General features: G+C 35.5%; 1 protein-coding gene across 2 annotated transcripts in view; it reads right to left on the bottom strand.

Annotated features, from left to right (window-relative positions):
• The window catches only part of LOC128885624 (vesicular acetylcholine transporter), a 130221-nt gene that overhangs the window by 45727 nt on the left and 65823 nt on the right, over window positions 1-18671 (bottom strand). For both annotated transcript variants that reach the window (XM_054139738.1, XM_054139739.1), the window contains exon 4: window positions 12035-12226. In XM_054139738.1, the coding sequence (XP_053995713.1) occupies window positions 12035-12178 (144 nt within the window). In that variant the 5' untranslated portion in view covers window positions 12179-12226. The remainder of the gene's footprint in view (window positions 1-12034; window positions 12227-18671) is intronic.

Here is an 18671-nt window from a genome sequence, read left to right as displayed (position 1 = left end):
GTTTTCACCAAATATCTATTGTCACCCTTATAGCAAATTATAAGTGCGCTTAAAAATTATTGGGCCTAGATCTAAGTCTCAACCTGATATTCATTAAAATGTACCTGTGTATACGAAGTTTAGTTTTCACCAAATATCTATTTTCATTTTTCTAACAGATCATAAGTGCACTTAAAAATAATTGTGTTCACAAATTAATTACGTGCTTTTACATTCAATCATATATGACTGTAGCGTAAATAGAAATATTTTGTCGACATTTTCTTACGTTAAAGTACAAATCTTTCATAACTATTATGTGCTTTCGATGAATGTGTAACCTTCGGGAAGATTAAAATTCTTATGATTTTTCATTATAAATAATTGAAATTCATTAAACAGAATTTCTACATTTACTCTAAATAGGCTACGGGTTCATCGCTACACTTGATACATACCAACACTGTTATTTTATAACTCGCATCAAAGTATACCTTCGTGTTCCTTTCTCTTTTTTTCCGTTTCTTGAACGTCCACAGCAATCTTCCCTCTTTCATTTACGTGATCCGCCTTTGAACTTAGGCAGCTTTATTCCGCAAGAGTGTCGTGTATATCGAGCTTTAATAGACCAAGGCCCGTGCTTTCCTTTCATGCTCGTGCTTGTCATCGTTGCTTTTACAACTTTGTCTTACTTTCTAAGACTTTCCTCCTCCCCCATCCCTCAGTAATGGAAGATAACTATACTCAAACTTGTAACATATAATTTCGCAAAAGTTTTTCTACTCTTTCATGCTACTTGTACGTTTTACGATCATCGAGTTTAATGGATTTCTATGCATGACGAGCTCCGCGATAAAGTACCTTTGGACCTGTACGACAATTTCTTTTTGTTTTGTTTCAAAGGCATCTTGGTTTTTCTTCTTCACGGAGTACCTGGCGCCTCCATAAACTTTTCAAGTTGGTTTCATGTTGACTTTTAAGAGCACGAAGAAACATATGATGTGTCAAATGTTTCTCCATGTCATGAAAATAATGTACTGTACATTTCATAGGCATAATTTGGACATATATTATAGCGCATAACTTTCATTCAGGTATAAGAATATGCCCTGTTAAAATTTGAGACCATTAGATTGACATTAAGAGATTCCGCATCGAACTTCTCTATTTTTCATTAGAGTAATGCTTCTTCTGATTTTCATAACCGTCTAACAATACGTCGTACAAAAAATCTACAGGCATATTTTCGTAGGAAATTGAATGCTCTAGGAAAACGGTCTCTTATCAAAATTCCATAAAACCAACTGTATCAAAGTTATAGTCGGTCAAACGTTTAGTTACGTATAATGGGACCTATTTTTTAATATTACAGCGGAACTGTCAGTCTTGTCAAAATGTTGTACATGAATTCTTTGTAAAGTATGAGGTTTACTATTAATAGATGCTAAATAATAGTTTATTAATGTAATATTGAAAAAATCGTACACTTTTAAACAAATTTCATTAGAGATCAGCTCTGAAAATGGTATTTTATTTTATTTAAAGTGGCAAAAAGAAGTAGATTCTTTCGTTATTGTCATTTCCTATGTTTCTTCTTAATGCTAATATTGTGGTTTTAAATTTGAACAGCGATATTCTTATACATAAATTAAACTTTTGATCCTGTTTGATAGAAAACAAAGTTTCCTTTTTGAAACATCTTAATAAACACCCTATCAAGAAGACTGATTGCTTTATTATTCCACAGCTCAACAACTTTATTTGCCATATCGGACTTGAATCGTAAATAACAAGAAGAAATCGTACATGTAGATGACGCTTCTGCAGGTACCTTCTCCTTGTTGTTCGAAACTAATTCACCGAGTCGAAAATCATAGACTTACGAAATGATCGGATGGAATTGTTAAAATTCGAGGTTCGGAATATATAAAGGTTCATTTATTGTTGAGATGTTATAGGGTTTTTCTATTAACACGTTGACTGCCTGACTTGTACTCGTAAAACATACGAGCCTATCACTTCGTTTCTATATAATTGAAACTTATTTCTATTGAATTTAAACTTGTATTTATTTTTGCAACTTCGCCAAATTCACAAATACTATTCACATTTATTTTCTTTAATTTCTCATCTTCAAAATTAATTTATTCAGTTGTTTAGTGGAAAATTCTGTCACCCATACACGGGTGACGTGGCGTCCAAAGTGTTAATACATCTGATTATCTCTACTAACGTTTTACATGCTTACATTGGAGAGTCTCCGTTACAACTAACCGAGTATTTCCTGTACGAGCGTTACACCTGTTTAGCGGGCGTTTTTTTATACATACTTGGTCAACTTGTCCAGTGGCGCTCATTAATGCACTCATATTTGAAAGCTAAAATTCATTTTTTAACAATTCACATTACGACATTCGCGGGTAGTTGTTTCCGTAAAATTCCGGCAAATTTAGTTGATGCAGTCTTAAATAAGCCCCCATCCGCCGTTGGCAATTGTATGCTTGTTTCCTCGGTCGGTCTCTGTCGGATTTTACGCTTCCCTCATTTATCCCGGTCCGACAATAGAGTCGCGTTCTCGGAGGCGAGAAGGTCGTCTCTATAAAATCGTAGCATGGGGTGGACAACCCCCCGACGAAGCGCGCGCTTCATGGGTTCTGTCTGTGGGGGCTTTGGTTGTTGGAACCGTGGCGGCGGTAAGCTAATATTACGGTGCCCCGCGGCGAACTGGAAAATTTCATTGAAACTTCCATTATTCATTCGCGAGCCGCTTCGACCCCGGTTGTCCGTCTGTCCGTTCGTACCTTTCCTGGCGGTAAATTCAATTCGAATTACAAGGGCACGAATTAGCCTCCCGCCCTTCGAACCTCGGAGTTTCTCGATTTGCCCGTCGTTTCGTCAACTCGGAGTCGCTCAATTAGCGAGCGTTTTAATTTAGAATCCGGTGGAATTTCGCCGTTAACTCTCGCGATACCGAGATACGGAGGAGGAGATACATTACATCTACTATATCAAAAAATTACATTTCGAAAATATCTGGGACAAACACGTATAAAGATGATAGTAATACTGTTTGCGAATCGGCCTTCACGCGAGAGTAGTGTCTTCTTGGCAACCAGGGACCATAACTGTTGTAAGTTGTTACGGTTACTTGGTTGAAAATACGTTTTTATTGAATTTAAGGATATAAAGACAGAAAATTATTAGGGGTACCGAAAAGTAATGTCATTGCTTTTACATTAAATTCAACGAAATACGTTCTTAATAAGTTTCTAGGTTTGTAATCACCTTCGTTATCAACAGCCTTTTGCTATCTAGTGTGCAAACTTTCAATGCCAGATCGATAAAAATCAATAAGCTGATGAATAATAAATAAGTATTTAAAATTGCAAAAATGACATTATTTTCCAATCCACCTAATAGAATATAAACTGTATGACCACTCAAACTGTGTACATGCTTCCAGAATTACTCTCTGTAAACCACTGAGATCGTTAACGCGTTTATACTGATATAATTCGCCTATCCGTTACCTTAAACATACACACAGCTTGACTAGGTATACGTAGTTTTCAAATACCTATAACATAAGTATAAAGAAAAAAAAATCTATAACAAGTATAACAAGTATTTCATCGACTTAAATCGTACTGGTTACAAGTAAGGATTACAAGTGACCGAAAATTTTGTTTTTCTTACATAAAGAATTCCTCTTCAAACCTAAAAATGAGATACACGCCGTTATTTCGATCATTTTTATCGTTTCCCTTGTGAATCGTAACGAAAATAGACGTTGGACCCTTGTAGAATCGTTCGCAGAAGAAAACGGGGGACGGTCTTTGGTAATCGATGGGCAGAATTCTCGATTTGCCGGTACACATCCGGAAATACATTTTCGTTTCTCGCCTTTAAGGGCTGGGGGCAAAGCGGTCGCACCCTACGAAATGTCGCGAAAGCAATTTTCTCGGCAGAAATGAGTGCGCCACGAATTGCCACTCGTTCGATCTTGCTTTTCCTTTCACCGTGTCTTGCTGACTTCGTCTGATCGATGGTCACGTCTAACTGGGTGCATTATTCAATACGGTTCGTGATGTAGCATCATTTCAGCTGCGCAGAGAAAAGCTCGACGAGTCGAAGCATTCGATAGCAGGACTCCCTGTCTATCAACCCCTTCCACAAAATAAATTTACTCTCAGTCGGAATATTAATGTCATCGATGAATTTTTCTTTGCTCTTAGATATTCTATATTTTATAATCAATTGTGAGATATTTTTAAATTTATTTCATTAGCTTGTCCCAAAAGTTTCTTTCGTTTTATTAATAATTAATACATACAGTGTACAATTCATTTCGCTCCATTACTGTTACAGCATCAATGTCTAAGAAATTAGATTGTCTATTTATATAAACACTGCCACAGGAAATAATCGAATGCAACTCACGAAAGAAACTTTTAGGACAATCTAATAATTAGATTGCAGATGTTTATGCATTCATGGCAAATGGTAATACAGAGAAATCTGCAAGAATGTGCACAAATGCAAAAATATATGGAATATCAATGATAATGTACGCGTTATGCGGTTTAGAAGATTACATAATTGCTTAAAAATAGAAATTTATCAAAAATTTGTTTGAATTTAGTGTAAAAGAAACGACATTACTTTCCAGTCTACCTAATATATATAATAATCAATAGCTTCAATAATGGACCTGAATGAAAAACGTCAGGTGTTGCGAGTCCTCTTAGCAAATCATTAATATCAACGTGTTTATAATAATAATGACAAAAGTTCAAACTTTCCTTTTGAGAAAGCCTGAGTAAAGTAAATTGTTTATGGAAAAAGGTATCAAATTCGAATGACAATGTTTCAAATGCTACAAATTAAAATGTTTAAACCGAATAACATGGCAAAAAGTCATCTTAATTTCAGCATTTGCAGACTGTATATAGAGTTCTGAGAAGTAGTGAAAATTCAGGGGTGAGCTATCATTTTGTAGTAGAGCGTGGGATGTTCGACCATAACGAACGCTTCACGTGGCGCAATTCAATCATGCAACACGCATTATTAGCAGAGTACGAGGGATAACCGAATTCGGTGCATGGATTAGCGTACATTTATCAGCTCGAAAAATATTTTCAGATTGCGCCGACGCGCGTGAGTGAATCTTATTCAGATCATCGTCTCCGTTTTCCCTTGGACGATGATTAATCGAGCAACGCGTCTACGTCGATTCTTGTATGGCTGTTGGGCAATGTAATGCATGCCTATGTGAAATTTCGCGGTAAGTGATCTGAAACGTGCTCTTAGCGAAGAAGATTTCTAATATGGTTCCGATTCATCCTTGGAAGCGTGATTTTCTACATTAAATTTAAAAAAATATCGATGTATTTATTGCAGTAGCCAGATAAAGGGAAAAATAACGAAAGAAATCGCATATTTTATATATTTATTTCGAAAAAAGCAGGTATCAGTTTGGATATATACATACAGAGAAATATTAAAAACAAACTAATTGCAAGTGTAGAAATTTGAAACATAGGGCATTTGAGGGTTAAAGTGGTTGTCGTTTGATTTTAATATAACTAATTTTAGTTTTTAATATAACTAATTGCAAGTGTAGAAATTTGAAACTTAGGACATTTGAGGGTTAACGTGGTTGTCGTTTGATTTGATTAAAAATCAGTGTTGTTTAAAGGATGCGATTCTGTTATTTAAGTGAGAAGAACGATGGAAAGCAAAGCGTCGCTAATATTAATAAACACGATAGAATTTTTAGAAATCTTCGTTAATTGAACAGTATTTTCTTTAAATAGAAAATTCAAGTTAACGTTTGCAACTTGGAAGACCGAAATGAATAAGTAGTTACTCGATTCATGCGTGTTATTAATTGCACTAAACGTTTCGATTTTGAATTTAGGTTTTTTCCGGTTTAAAAGATGGCAATCTGTAAAAATTTATGCAACGGTTCGAGTCAACGGTTTCTGAATAAATTCGTTTTAGAAATGGTCTAACTCTGTATAAAAATCTGATCACAATGGTTTACAGTCGAAATAGTAGCTTAAAAAATGGAATGGAACCAGTTACTGTGAAAAATACAAATGAGCGTACAAGGTAACAATGATGAAACGTGGATGATTGATGAAATGCCCAGAGCTTCATGGAACATATCAGGTATTAGAGGAGAATGACTCATCGAGAGAATGATGTAAGAAAATTACTGACAAATGATGAGCTTAATCAGATGTGGAACGATGGAATCATTCAAAAAATTCAAGAATGATGCAACTGGAATCATAAGGACGGCGAAGAACAACAATAACAAGACAATAATAAATCTCTTAATATTCCTGAACCGAGATTTTAAATTGGTTAAACGTTAGCTAATAATACGAATGATATAATGACATCAAGGGAAACGTGAGAATTTACAACTTGGGAAGATTGTAAACAAACATTTAGAACAATGAATAGCGAAGAATATTTATTTAAATTTTCTATTTTGGGACAGTAATGCAATTGTCTTTAATAAATGATTGTGAACGTGTGAATTGACAATTTAGGAAGATTGTAAACAAATATTTAGAACAATGAATAGTGAAGAATATTTATTTAAATATTCTCTTCTGGGACGGTAATGCAATTGTCTTTAATAAACGATTATCATTCATCATGTAATTCTACGAGCGTTACATGCATTCATTAATTACAATGATCGAAGGTCTGCTGTACAATCATAAATAGATGTTATATTCACCCGTATTGGATGAAATGTAATTCGATCAATGATTAACGATTATGATTTCCGTGTAATTAAACTAGTTATTAAAATCAAACCAATAATGATTATCATTACTGAGTATATCTATGATGATGATAAAGTCTTCTTGACACCTTCATGCAGAAATAACCAAACTATACCTCTCTTAAGCTGGCAGGACCAAATCAGCAGAATCATCTCGGACATAGTGGAATATTTAGTACTTATTTTGCACTAATTTGTATCACCAACAATAATTTCGTACCTTGTGCCGTTTTCGAAAAAATCGTGGCGCTGCTAGCTTAATATTAATATTACGATTTTCTTTTGGTGGTACAAATTAGTATAAATTCAGTACTAAACGTATCCACTTTGATTTTTTCATTTTTATTAATTTTTAACATTTTCAGCCACTAGCTTAATGTTGAGCTAGCAGTGCCACGATTTTTTTTTTTGTTTTTTTTCTTGTCACTTTGTCAAATAACATCTTCTTCAGAGTAAAATCTTTAAAGTAGAGTCATAAACAAAGCGTAATCTTTTATCATTTTTAAGATTAAACGAAGAACAGGTCAATTGAAATAGTTTTCACAAGATGTGTAGTATGAAGCGTATAATTTTAAAATTACAGATAAACGAATTATTAATATATAACGTTACGCGTAATCTTATTATTTTTCCATTTTTAGTATTTCCATTGTTTTACGAGTCTACCTTCTTACCAAATTATTCCAAACTAAAAGAAGTAACTAGGTTATAACACAATGTACATTGAAATAAGAATATTTAATGTGATGTAAAATGTATATATATATATATATATATATATATATATATATGTACATGAACGAGTGCATGTTTGTCGTAACAGCTTGTAATACACACTAATCTAAAAAACGTCGCGAGATCTCGCCTCGAGTAAAGAAAAATGATAAAAGACGAGAACGACGCGCACCTCGGCGGCCAGTTCAAATTTAACACAGATAGATCGTTTCTCACAAGGTGTAAGCGTTACTTTTGAATAACTGATACAGTGCGAATGACGAAACTCCCTATCTCCTGGTGTACGATTAAGTTCGCGTCTATTTGCATTTTCTTATTAACTCGGCGTTTCATCGGAATCACGGTGTCACGTGCTGAAAATCGGCACGCGAGCGTAACGATTCATTAAAACGCAATTGAATCTGACCTGTTGGAACATCACGCAGAGCATCTTGCCAATCTATCTCAAGATCTTGGGAAACTTTTACAATTAGCGATGCAGACCCGCTACTAATTACGGAGAGTTTTCGCCCTTTTTCCTAATGCATCGAACCACCTAATGGTCGCGTGCGTTATGTATTCCTAACACGCATTAGGTAATGGCGGGAAATGATTGATGCGCTTCATCCTCGCGAGGAAAACTACATACGCACGGGACTCCCGAGTTGGATGCTTCGGATTCAAAGGTCGAAATGGCTGAGCAATCTTTTCGAAATTGCGTTGCAAACGAATTCGCACATTCGTCGTTTGGACTGGTGGACTCGTATCGTTCAGTGATATGTGAAGAAAAATACATTGCCATACTTGTTAGAGCATTGAAATAATATAGAAATGCCAGAGCAAAAATGTGCAACTTTGTGTGCGTTTTAGCACCCCTTCTCTACAAATCTACTGAAAATGATTTTATTTCGGAACGATCGACTCCCATAAAATCCACATCAATTCGCACATTTGTCATTTGGACCTAACTCCTGGACTCGTATCGTTCAGTGAAATGTGAAGAAAAATACATTGCCATACTCGATAGAGCATTGAAATAATATAGAAACGCCAGAGAAAAAATGTGCAACTTTGTGCGCATTTAGCACCCGTTCTGTTTTGCATCCAATGAATCTGTTGATTAATTCAAGCACGATTACTTCATTTCAATAAAAATGAATTCATCATGGCTTATTATGATAAGTGCATTGCTACTCGAAAAAAAATCACAAATGGTGTATTGAAATTAATGAGCGGTCGTGTAAAATCGCCACTGGTTCTCCGACTATAAACTTGAATGTGTGAGAGATTATAGTAGATTATTATAGATTAACACAAATCTCTATTAAAAATGATTTTATTTCGATACGATCGACTTCCACAAAATCCACCGAGCGACTCACTGGTGTGATCGACACACTGTATAATGCAGCAAATTGTTGTAAAATGCTCAGTATTCCATCGAAATAGAGCATAATCCTGCTAACGACATAATATTTCAACATTATACGTCAGAATAGTGAATGCTACAGAATACTTTTACTTCAAACAGCGTTACACAGTGCCTCATGCCATAATTCAGGAAGATCTGTGACTGCTCGTCAACGGTTATCGACTCTGTTAAACAAAAAAGAGCGGCAATGGTCGCGTGCCGTCAACAGAACGCTGATCGGTGAATTCTTACGAAGCAAAGTGTTAATCGAAGACACTTCTGTCCGATCCGTTCGCGATCGGCGAGTGACAATGCTCGCGTGCCGCCAAAAAAATACCGGCCAGCTAATTCTTACAAATGTAAGGAAAAGAAACGAAAACGCCGAATACCAAAAACAAGATATCGCTGCAAGTAGAATGAAATTCAACATACCAGGAAATCTCCAAGCAGCACTGAATGATGAACACGTGGCACCCGATATAATTAGTTTCATAGAATATTTAACTCTAAGTAATAACCAGACTGCGGATCTTTATGCATTTATAGGAAAATCGAATGTGCAAGAACCTACAAAATGAAAACAATATGCAAAAAATATAAAAAAGATTGAAAGTAAAGTTCACGTTATAATATTTGCAGAATAAAATAAATTTCTATATAGGTTCAATTTTTGTAGGTACGTTCGCGAAGAATTTATTTTGCATAAAGATCCGCAGTCTAGTAATAACACATGAATGCACACCAACTGTAAATATCTCAAATGTATCCTAATGTCAAAGTTGTATAACTGAAAGCTGGTCGCTAATAACCTGTGATGTAACCTTAAACAAATTAAATATAAAAAAAAAACACACACACAAGATATCGCTGCGCGCCGCAGAGATTCTTTATTCTTTCCAATCGACGAATGGTGTGCTTTCCTTTCCTCAACCCTTTTGTCATCCCCTCTGTCGTTCTTGTCGCAATATTTGCATTGTTCCGGTGTATATTCGAGCGCGGGAGGCTCGTCTCGTTCCCGTACCACCGAAGCGTTGCGAGACGAGTCGGTGCGCGAGCCCTCGTAAATCCATTTATTTATTTATTTATGTGCCACGGGAGCTCGGACCGGATGGCCGTGGGGACGCGGGGGCTTATGGCGGGGTATGCATCGAACCGGGGATTCCCGCGGGACCGAGCGAAACGGGATGGGGAGATCGCAAAAGTCACGGAGCCCGCGCGTAGGCTGATGCCATGAGAAGTAAATTCTACGAACGGCAACGTGGCCTGAAACGAAAACGCTGTTGTGCCACTTAGACGGAAAAAGTACGTCCCCTTTTCGCCATTTGTCTATTATCGCTGCCAGCTGGATTCCCGTTTCCGTAATTCGTACCTGATTCCTTTTGCGCCTTTATGCCGTGAATATTTAATTCTTTTCGTTCATTTGGACGAGATCTCTTGCTACTGAAACGCAATTCGGTCGATTTTATGGACGAGTCGGTACATTTTCGATAGTTAATAATGCTGACGAGTTTTCTTACGTTTTAAATGCATTGCACTGTGTTTACTGTACGGTATAATAATTAATAAATGTCGTGCTCTTGGTAGATCGATTGCCCACTGAGCGATCTTAAAAGTAGAGGTTTATCCAGCGTAGAACAGTGTAATACGATGTAATACAACATGGTACAATGTAATGTATGTAGCTTTATACAAGCAGTATACAACATATCATAACATAACACAGCATAATATAATGCGCTATAACACAACATGGCACAGATTGATTCCGCATAGAATACGGCAAAATACAGTATAATACAGTACAACATCTGTTGGAATATTTTGGACAAAAATTAATCGACGCTTGATATGCTGGACGCGTGAAAGGATGTTTATACATAAACAATTGTCTGAACAAATGAACACATGCGTTAACGAATGGTTACATTGTTGGACGACTAATCTTGGTCTAGTCCCTGTGACTAGACTTTTCATCCAGTCAGTTCTTTACTACTGAAACATTTATTTAATTACCCATTTCCAATAACATCCGTTATGCGAACTAATTTAGAGCAATTTCCCAGTAGATCTTAGCTAGGTATCTTAGACCTTAGGTAGTTTCCCATATATTTTTAACTAACTAGTGGTAGTTAAAATAAATAAATTAAAATAAATAAGTAAATTAAATAAGTTAAAATAAATTATTTTAGCTATCACAGCTAGTTACAAATATATAGGAATGTAAATTACTTAAGGTCTAAGGTAGCTAGCTAAGATCTACTGAGTCCTACCACATGATTCCCCCGTTTGTTAAAGTAATGCAATCAACGAAGAACTGCATTCTACGCGAAATAAGAACTCTGACAGACGATTTTCCGCGGTATTTGAAAGACTTTAAAGATATTGAAATATTCAGCTCCAAGGATACTGTATTATTGAAACAGAATATTCCCGCGTGGCGGAGTGAAAAAGGAACGAAAATGGTGTTGTACCGACTAGTCAGGAACTTTTCTTCCCCGTTATCATTTTCGACTGCTCAGCCTTCGCATTTTCGCTCTGCCCAACCTTTTACGTTCTGAATCTTTAATGAGACAGTTTGCATAAACTCCGCCACGTTTCTAGCCGTTTCGAAACGTCAAAATTCAGGTCGTTTCCCATTACGACTATGGAATCCGATAAAAAAGTATATTTGTCGCATAAATAGGATGATTAACATTACGTTTTTACTAACCACTCAACGACTATGCCTGAGATAACTAGGCTAACGTAGTCACTGAATAATCACGTGAAACCATACTTACAATTAGCAATTACAAATAACAAAAATTAAGATAAAGGATAGAATAAAAATATGACAATAGAAATGTTTAAATATACTTTTGGAGCTGTCTTTTCGTAAAAAAAAGGAAACTGCATTTTGTTTATACACTGCGTAATACAATTTTCTCAACAAAATTATACATCAAAATTTGTTATCTGTTTAAACTTTGCAATTTCTGTGTGAAACAATCTCTCATTAAATAACATCAAATAACGAAGATATTTGAGTGATCAGAGTTTGTGAGACACACTGTACAGACGATAAGTGATAGCTGCAATTCGATTGGTTTATTACCGAAAAAGTGTAAAAAATCGGTATGACTCACCCAATTAGTGACGTTCTGGCTACGTTCTACGAGACGTTGTTGAAGCTTCGGCCCAGGCCCAGAAAGAAAAGCTCTCACCAAGCTCCTGGTCTTCTCTAAATGATTCGGGGCGATTACTTCAACCTGGGCCAAGTACTTCTGCATAGTTAATTCCAAATCCGGCACTGGAAGACTCGGTAGGGCTTCTTCCTTCTGGAAAACGAAACGAAGGAAATGGATGATTATAGGAAGAAGAATCGATCGTTATGCTAATTCGAGGAACAGGAAACCGAGCGAAACGGGCGATCAATTTATCCGCTCGAAATGCTCCGCAGTTGACTTGCAACGTTGTTTAAAGGTTAATCGCTATTGGGCTGACATTTGCTAATAAAGGTCGATCAATTCCGTGTAATAAACGAATGGGGATCTTGGTGACACGTTTGAAATATTTAAACAAACTGATGCTGAAAATCGTTGTATTTTATGTATATGCTAAAGATCAAATTAAGGCATTCGACTAATAAATTATCATCCAATTATACTAAACTCGATCCCTACCGTCACTCCCTTAGGAATAGGAGTGGAATAAGATAAAAAACTTAAATGAGAACACCCACTTTTTATTGCAGATTTGGTTATGGCATTCTGGTTGGCGCTGTAATCGACATAAATCGAAATGAGTCAAACATCTTTGATAATTGGGGATATCTCGAAGAATGCACATCAGATTAGAAAAATAAAATTAGACGTATTTGATATTTTTAAAAATGCTATTCAATAGCACCATAATTGACCCCCACCTCCAATTCCTGTGGGTGGGAGTGGGAATTATTTCAAAATCTTCAATGGGAAACCTTTCTTTTATACCAAATCCTGGTTATCCATTGATTTGATATTATTGGTGTCATCTCTTTCACAGAAGTCAGACGAAAAACAGTTTAGAAGACGAAAAAACACATAACAAATTTTTTTTCTACACATTAATACACATTTAATAAAATATCCAACTTGAATTTGTCACTGCTTTTAATTAATTTTTAAAACAAAATTCTCGAGATTAGCTTATTTTGCACATCAGATTAGAAAAATGAAAAATTAGACGTATTTGATATTTTTAAAAATTCTATTCAATAGCACCATAATTACCGTGCTTGTAATAATAGGAATTCTTTCAAAATCTTCGATGGGAAACCTTTCTTTTATAGTAAATCTTGGTTCCCCATCAATTTCATATTATTTGTATAATTTCTTTCACAGAAGTCGCTGCAATCGAAAGCTGTTGAGAACGCAAAATCTAGAAGAAAAACACATAAAAAATTTCTTCTCTACACATTAATACGCACTTAACATTTCATCTACCGGAATATTTAGAAACAGTCTTGAATTCAAAAAAGAATTTACTACAGTAGCATATGCCAATCTAGGCTGACAATAATTTCTCCATACTGTTACTAGGTACATTGAAAGCAAAATATGTTTCCAAACACTGAACACTGTAAGTAGACAGCCATCAACACAGTAAATAAATTCGAATACCTAAATACTACGAATAAAAAGCCTAAAAATAGGCTCCCGGTAAATAAAGTGTTAATAAAATTACTCTACTTGAATTTGTCACTGCATTTAATTAATCTTTCAAAAAAATTCTCGAAATTAGCTTATTTTTCGGGGTACCTGGAGCTGTCTTAGCCCTTAATATAACCAACAATTCAAAACACGAGCCGTCCTTGTCGCGACTGGGCTCAATCTACCACAACCTAATGATAATAATAGCGAAGAGGTCACGTCCACGTCATAAACCCGATGCGTTAAGATTCCATCCGAATCCTTAACGAGGTTCACGCATGGAGGATCAAACGCAGTCGGGGGCCTGAGTACGCGAGCGAAAGGAAAAATCGATGGTGTCCTCGACGCGAAGTTTAACAAGAGTGACAAGCATACGCAGAACATCCTAACGCGGGATTCGATGGCCTTTACGATGTCACGGCGATTGTAAAATAAAGAATCAATTGAGAAACGAAGCGTGTCTATATGGGAGTAAGAGCCCTTAAGGTCCGCACGGTTGGTTGATCAGAATCCCCTTTCGCAGGTCTAACAAGACCAACTCGGCGAACCCGAACACGCCTTTCGACCCTTCCTTCTTCGTTGCGAATGTTTCCGGCGAACGAAACGGAGAGGGTACAAGGGATGAGGAGAGTGATTGGTAATGGTCCCTGGTCTCTTTTCGCTACGCTTGTTCGCGTATTTAGATTCATTAACAGCGCCGTCCTGTATTACGATAGAGTCGTGTCCAAGGTCGATAAACAACACTGCGAAATCAACACGGGTCGCTTGACTCGTGACCAACAACGAGGAAGCAGGATACTTAGATTTATGTGACGACGTTACGCCGAGTGGCGCGCTTTCTACGCGTTCCTCTTACTGCCGATGCACGGATAATCGCGGTACACGTAATTGACCCGCTCATTGTGAAAGTGGTAGGAGACTTTTGAGAAATGATGCTTCTGAAAGCGATGCTTCGAATACACGCAATTTTACTAATTTTCTTTTTGTAACATTTCACTGAGATTGAGAAATTGTTCAATTTCCGAAGAATTGTACGAAATATAAACAAAGAAGTAACAGATTCTTCGTTGGAATTCGATAAAAAATTGTACGTATCAACTATTAGGTTGTCCCGAAAGTTTCTTTCGTTTTATTAATAATTAATATATATATATATATATATAATAATAAATATATAATATATAATATAAATATAAATATAAATACACATTTAATATAATATAAATATAAATATAAAATATATAATATATAATAATAAATATATATAAATATTGTATATATATATATATATATATATATATATATATATACAATATTTTATGTTTTATGTTACATTACTGAATTGTGTACGATTCATTTCGCTCCATTACTGTTACAGCATCAATGTCTGAGAAATTCGATTGTCTACTTATATAAACACTGCCACAGAAAATAATTGAATGCAACTCACGAAAGAAACTTTTCGGACAATCTAATATTTTCTTCGTTTACACAAAAATTAAGATTGGGGAATCCGCAGATAATACTTGATTATGGTTTATGTGATTTTGAGGGTTTTCGTCACAACTATATCTGATTTGACGAAATGTTGAGACACAAGATGTCGCCCAGGCGTTTAAAAGAACTGTTTTTATTTTAGTTCATATTTTTAGAGATTTCTTTCAGTTCATACGATAGTATTAAAGTCGTATACGTCGTATACTTTGTTACAATTTTGAAAAAATCTATTGTCTGGCATTACTCGAACGATACACTATTTCAAGAATGTTTCGTTAAAATTCGAAAAAGAAATCTATAGAATTGCTAGAGTTATAGTATTGAGTGGAGAACAATGTCAAGCGTATGAAATGACTTTAACTTGAACACTTTTTAACCTAGTTGACAACTTGCTGAGAAATCTATGCATTCGATCTCTTTATTTCAGGCTAAATTTTTCAGTATTCTCTTAAATTATTCCACATTTCGCGAAGAGTATAAACATATCTAAGTAAGTAAATGTTTTTGTTACATTGTCATTTCAACAGACAACTTAAATAAACATACTTAAAAACATACTTTTTTCAAAATATTGCACCGATGTAAAATAATCGCTAACAATGTCACATTCCTAAAAACAAATGGTGCAAAGTTTTTTCTGGACGAATTTAGGTGATATTTATAATCGAATAAAACATTTATAACTTCTACAATGAAATCTAAATTCTGTTGTACATTTAAATCATCTTTCTGTTTATTTTAGAATTACTACAACCACAACATTAAATATTGCATACATTCGGTAAAGTCATATAATACAAGAACTACAATGTAAATTAAAGAGAAAGATAAATAGATCAACGTAACTAATTTCAGATTCCATGAGGTAAATAGTGAAGCAAAACGAAAAGGCACTGTGAAACATAATTGCCAAAGGTTTAAAGATTCATTGAAATGTATTTAGGTTTTGAAATTTGAACGTTCATTTTTTGCTCCAATATACAACACTCATAAGCTCGCCTCACTGTGCCGAATTGCTATTTATGTTTCTCTCCATGGGGCGGCGCGGTGGTACGCGTCATCTGATAGACACGCGAGCGTGAGCCACCGGTGGCGCACGCCGGCGTGAACGTGTTAAAAAAAAATGATTTCTATTCCTTTACGACTTCCCGGTTTAATATAAATTAATCGAGGTTTCGAAGTGTGGAATTTGAACACCCTCGACTGTTCACGTAAAGCTGACGCAGGATGAAACATGAGTCGTTTATTTGTTGCGAGAGGTGTTCGAAATACAGAAGAATTGGGAAACCGATACATAGGCTATTCGATGCACGAAACGAATCCAGAGAATGCTCGTAACGAGTTCGATTATCCCGGTTGCCGTGAGTCAGTTTAGTCCCGAAGGCAGCCCCCTTTGTGCTGTAGAGCAGCCCGTTCGTTTCGTACGAGTTTCCACGTAACGGGTGTCTAGATTCCCAGGAGGTTTTCTACCCCCTTTTCAAGGCTCATTGCTATGCACCGCTCGAAACTCTGCTAACGACCTTTGCACGCCGGGACCCCGAACTTCCACCCGACGTTTCGATCCAAAACAGCTTATCAAGCTACGCGATTGCGTGGATTTGAAATATTCGATCCTGGAACCTGGATTTCTTTCGATTTAGCCCTATCACGCGGAACTTAGGAGCTTATTCCGAAAGCGATCCGAATCCCCTTCTTTAAAAAAGGTGCGCGACGCGCGTCACGCGATTCTCCGTCGTTCTTCTACGCATCATTTTAGTACTTTTAGTTATTCATTTACTTTACGATCAGACTGAAATGTATTTATTAAATTAATATTTGACTCCTAGCGGTCAACATGGTTTTTGTTTGGTGTTCTCGGCTTTTTAAACTACAGCAAACTCTCTATAAAAATTCATGGCACTAGTTTTAGGTGTCTACTAGAAGATTCAAAACGTTTTTTGAAAAAAAAAGAAGAAAAACTTTTTTAAAAGTTTCGTATCATACATTCGTAGCAAGGTCGTTAAAAAGTAAATTTTTTGTTCAAAACTTCATAACTTTTGATAGAAAAGTATTTTTTTTTTAAATTCTGACGACAAAATAAAGTTGAAACTCTATATTTTTAAGGAAAATTAATATGCCTCACATGTCTTGAAGCTAAGTGCTTAATTTTTTTTAATGAAAATGTATTTTTTTTTTAGGCATAGAAAAATGAGATTTTTTGGTATAATAATTGAACAAATTTATTATAAAAATTTGGAAAGGATATAAGAAATGTAATATTCTTGTTAATTTTCGCAGAACTGTATTTCTAGAATTAATGGCGCTACGGAGCCCTAGCACATCTCAAATCCTAGCAAATTGTATCTACTTTAAAAAAAGTAACAGTGACTTTTATCGTCAGGATACTCCTTTGGTGACTTTTTTGCGAAAAATTGAAAAATGTGCGAAAATTTGGATTTATACTGTCTGGGTGATCCTTAGCAACATATCAAAAAAGGAAGTTTACAGTATTTTATGCAATGTTTGGTGTCTAAAATGACTGGTCTAAAAAAGAATTTGCAATCGAATATGTATTATTAAAAGGAAGTTAAAAAAAAGAATGAAATGTCGAGCTATGTTTTCTTGTATAATTTCATTTTCAATAACACTTTGTAACGTATGGTTGGAAATATGTAGACATGTAAAATCATAGAACTTCAAATTCGACGATGACTAACTGATTTGACTCAGTTGTAATATAATGTTTTTAAAAAAATTGCATACCTTTTAATAAGTTTCTTGTGCAAAAATTCCCCTATTCATTTTCGTATTTCAATTAAACCGTTTCGACCGTAAAATTGATACAAGCACACTCGTTGCTATACGGACACGTTCATTACGTAATTACTTAATTACAGATGAAAAAAGAAATGGCGCCCGACGGTTATTAGCACGATTGTGTAAACGCTACGAAGGATACAATATACTGTAAATCCATGTGAAGCGAGGACGGCTTCGATCAAACACCCTCGTTTGTCCGTTTCGATAATAATCAATCGGATGCGCCTTCCATTCGAACGCACTGAATTCGAAATAATTAACCCTTTACGCACGACGATATTTTCAGTTAGGGAGAGCTGCCAATTCCATTCGATTTCGCGAATGTTTAACGAACTTCCATCGGGTAACATTGAATACATAGAGCGGCTGGTATACACGATTTTCAAATTCACATTCATTGGAATTCGTCTGAGTTTAGATTGAGTAATAGCATTTCACTTTGCACATATTATTTCTTGTAAGAATGTTTATCTTGTTCGTATAATATCGCAGGCTTTATGCCTTACTGACGTTAAATGGATAAATAAATCAAATAAATTATTCGAAATGTTTGAAATCGGAAGCCACTGAAAATTTTGAAGTACTTCGTTGATTTATGGAACAAAGTCACGTTTAAAGCAGAGTTTCTTGAACAAACCATGCCGCCAAGTTCACAGATCAATAGAACAACGTTATTAGGGAAATTGAATATTAAAAAAGTTATAAAGCTATAAATCAAGTAGCCTATACTTTCCATCGGAACATGAAGAGTAACTAAATAAAATTTCATTTGGTTTAAACGAAAATATGTAAAGTT

This window comes from Hylaeus anthracinus, unplaced genomic scaffold (genome assembly GCF_026225885.1).
Source record: "Hylaeus anthracinus isolate JK02 unplaced genomic scaffold, UHH_iyHylAnth1.0_haploid 11981, whole genome shotgun sequence".
NCBI lineage: Eukaryota > Metazoa > Arthropoda > Insecta > Hymenoptera > Colletidae > Hylaeus > Hylaeus anthracinus.
The sequence above is the reverse complement of the archived record's forward strand: the minus strand, read 5'-3'. Positions and strand labels throughout refer to the sequence as shown.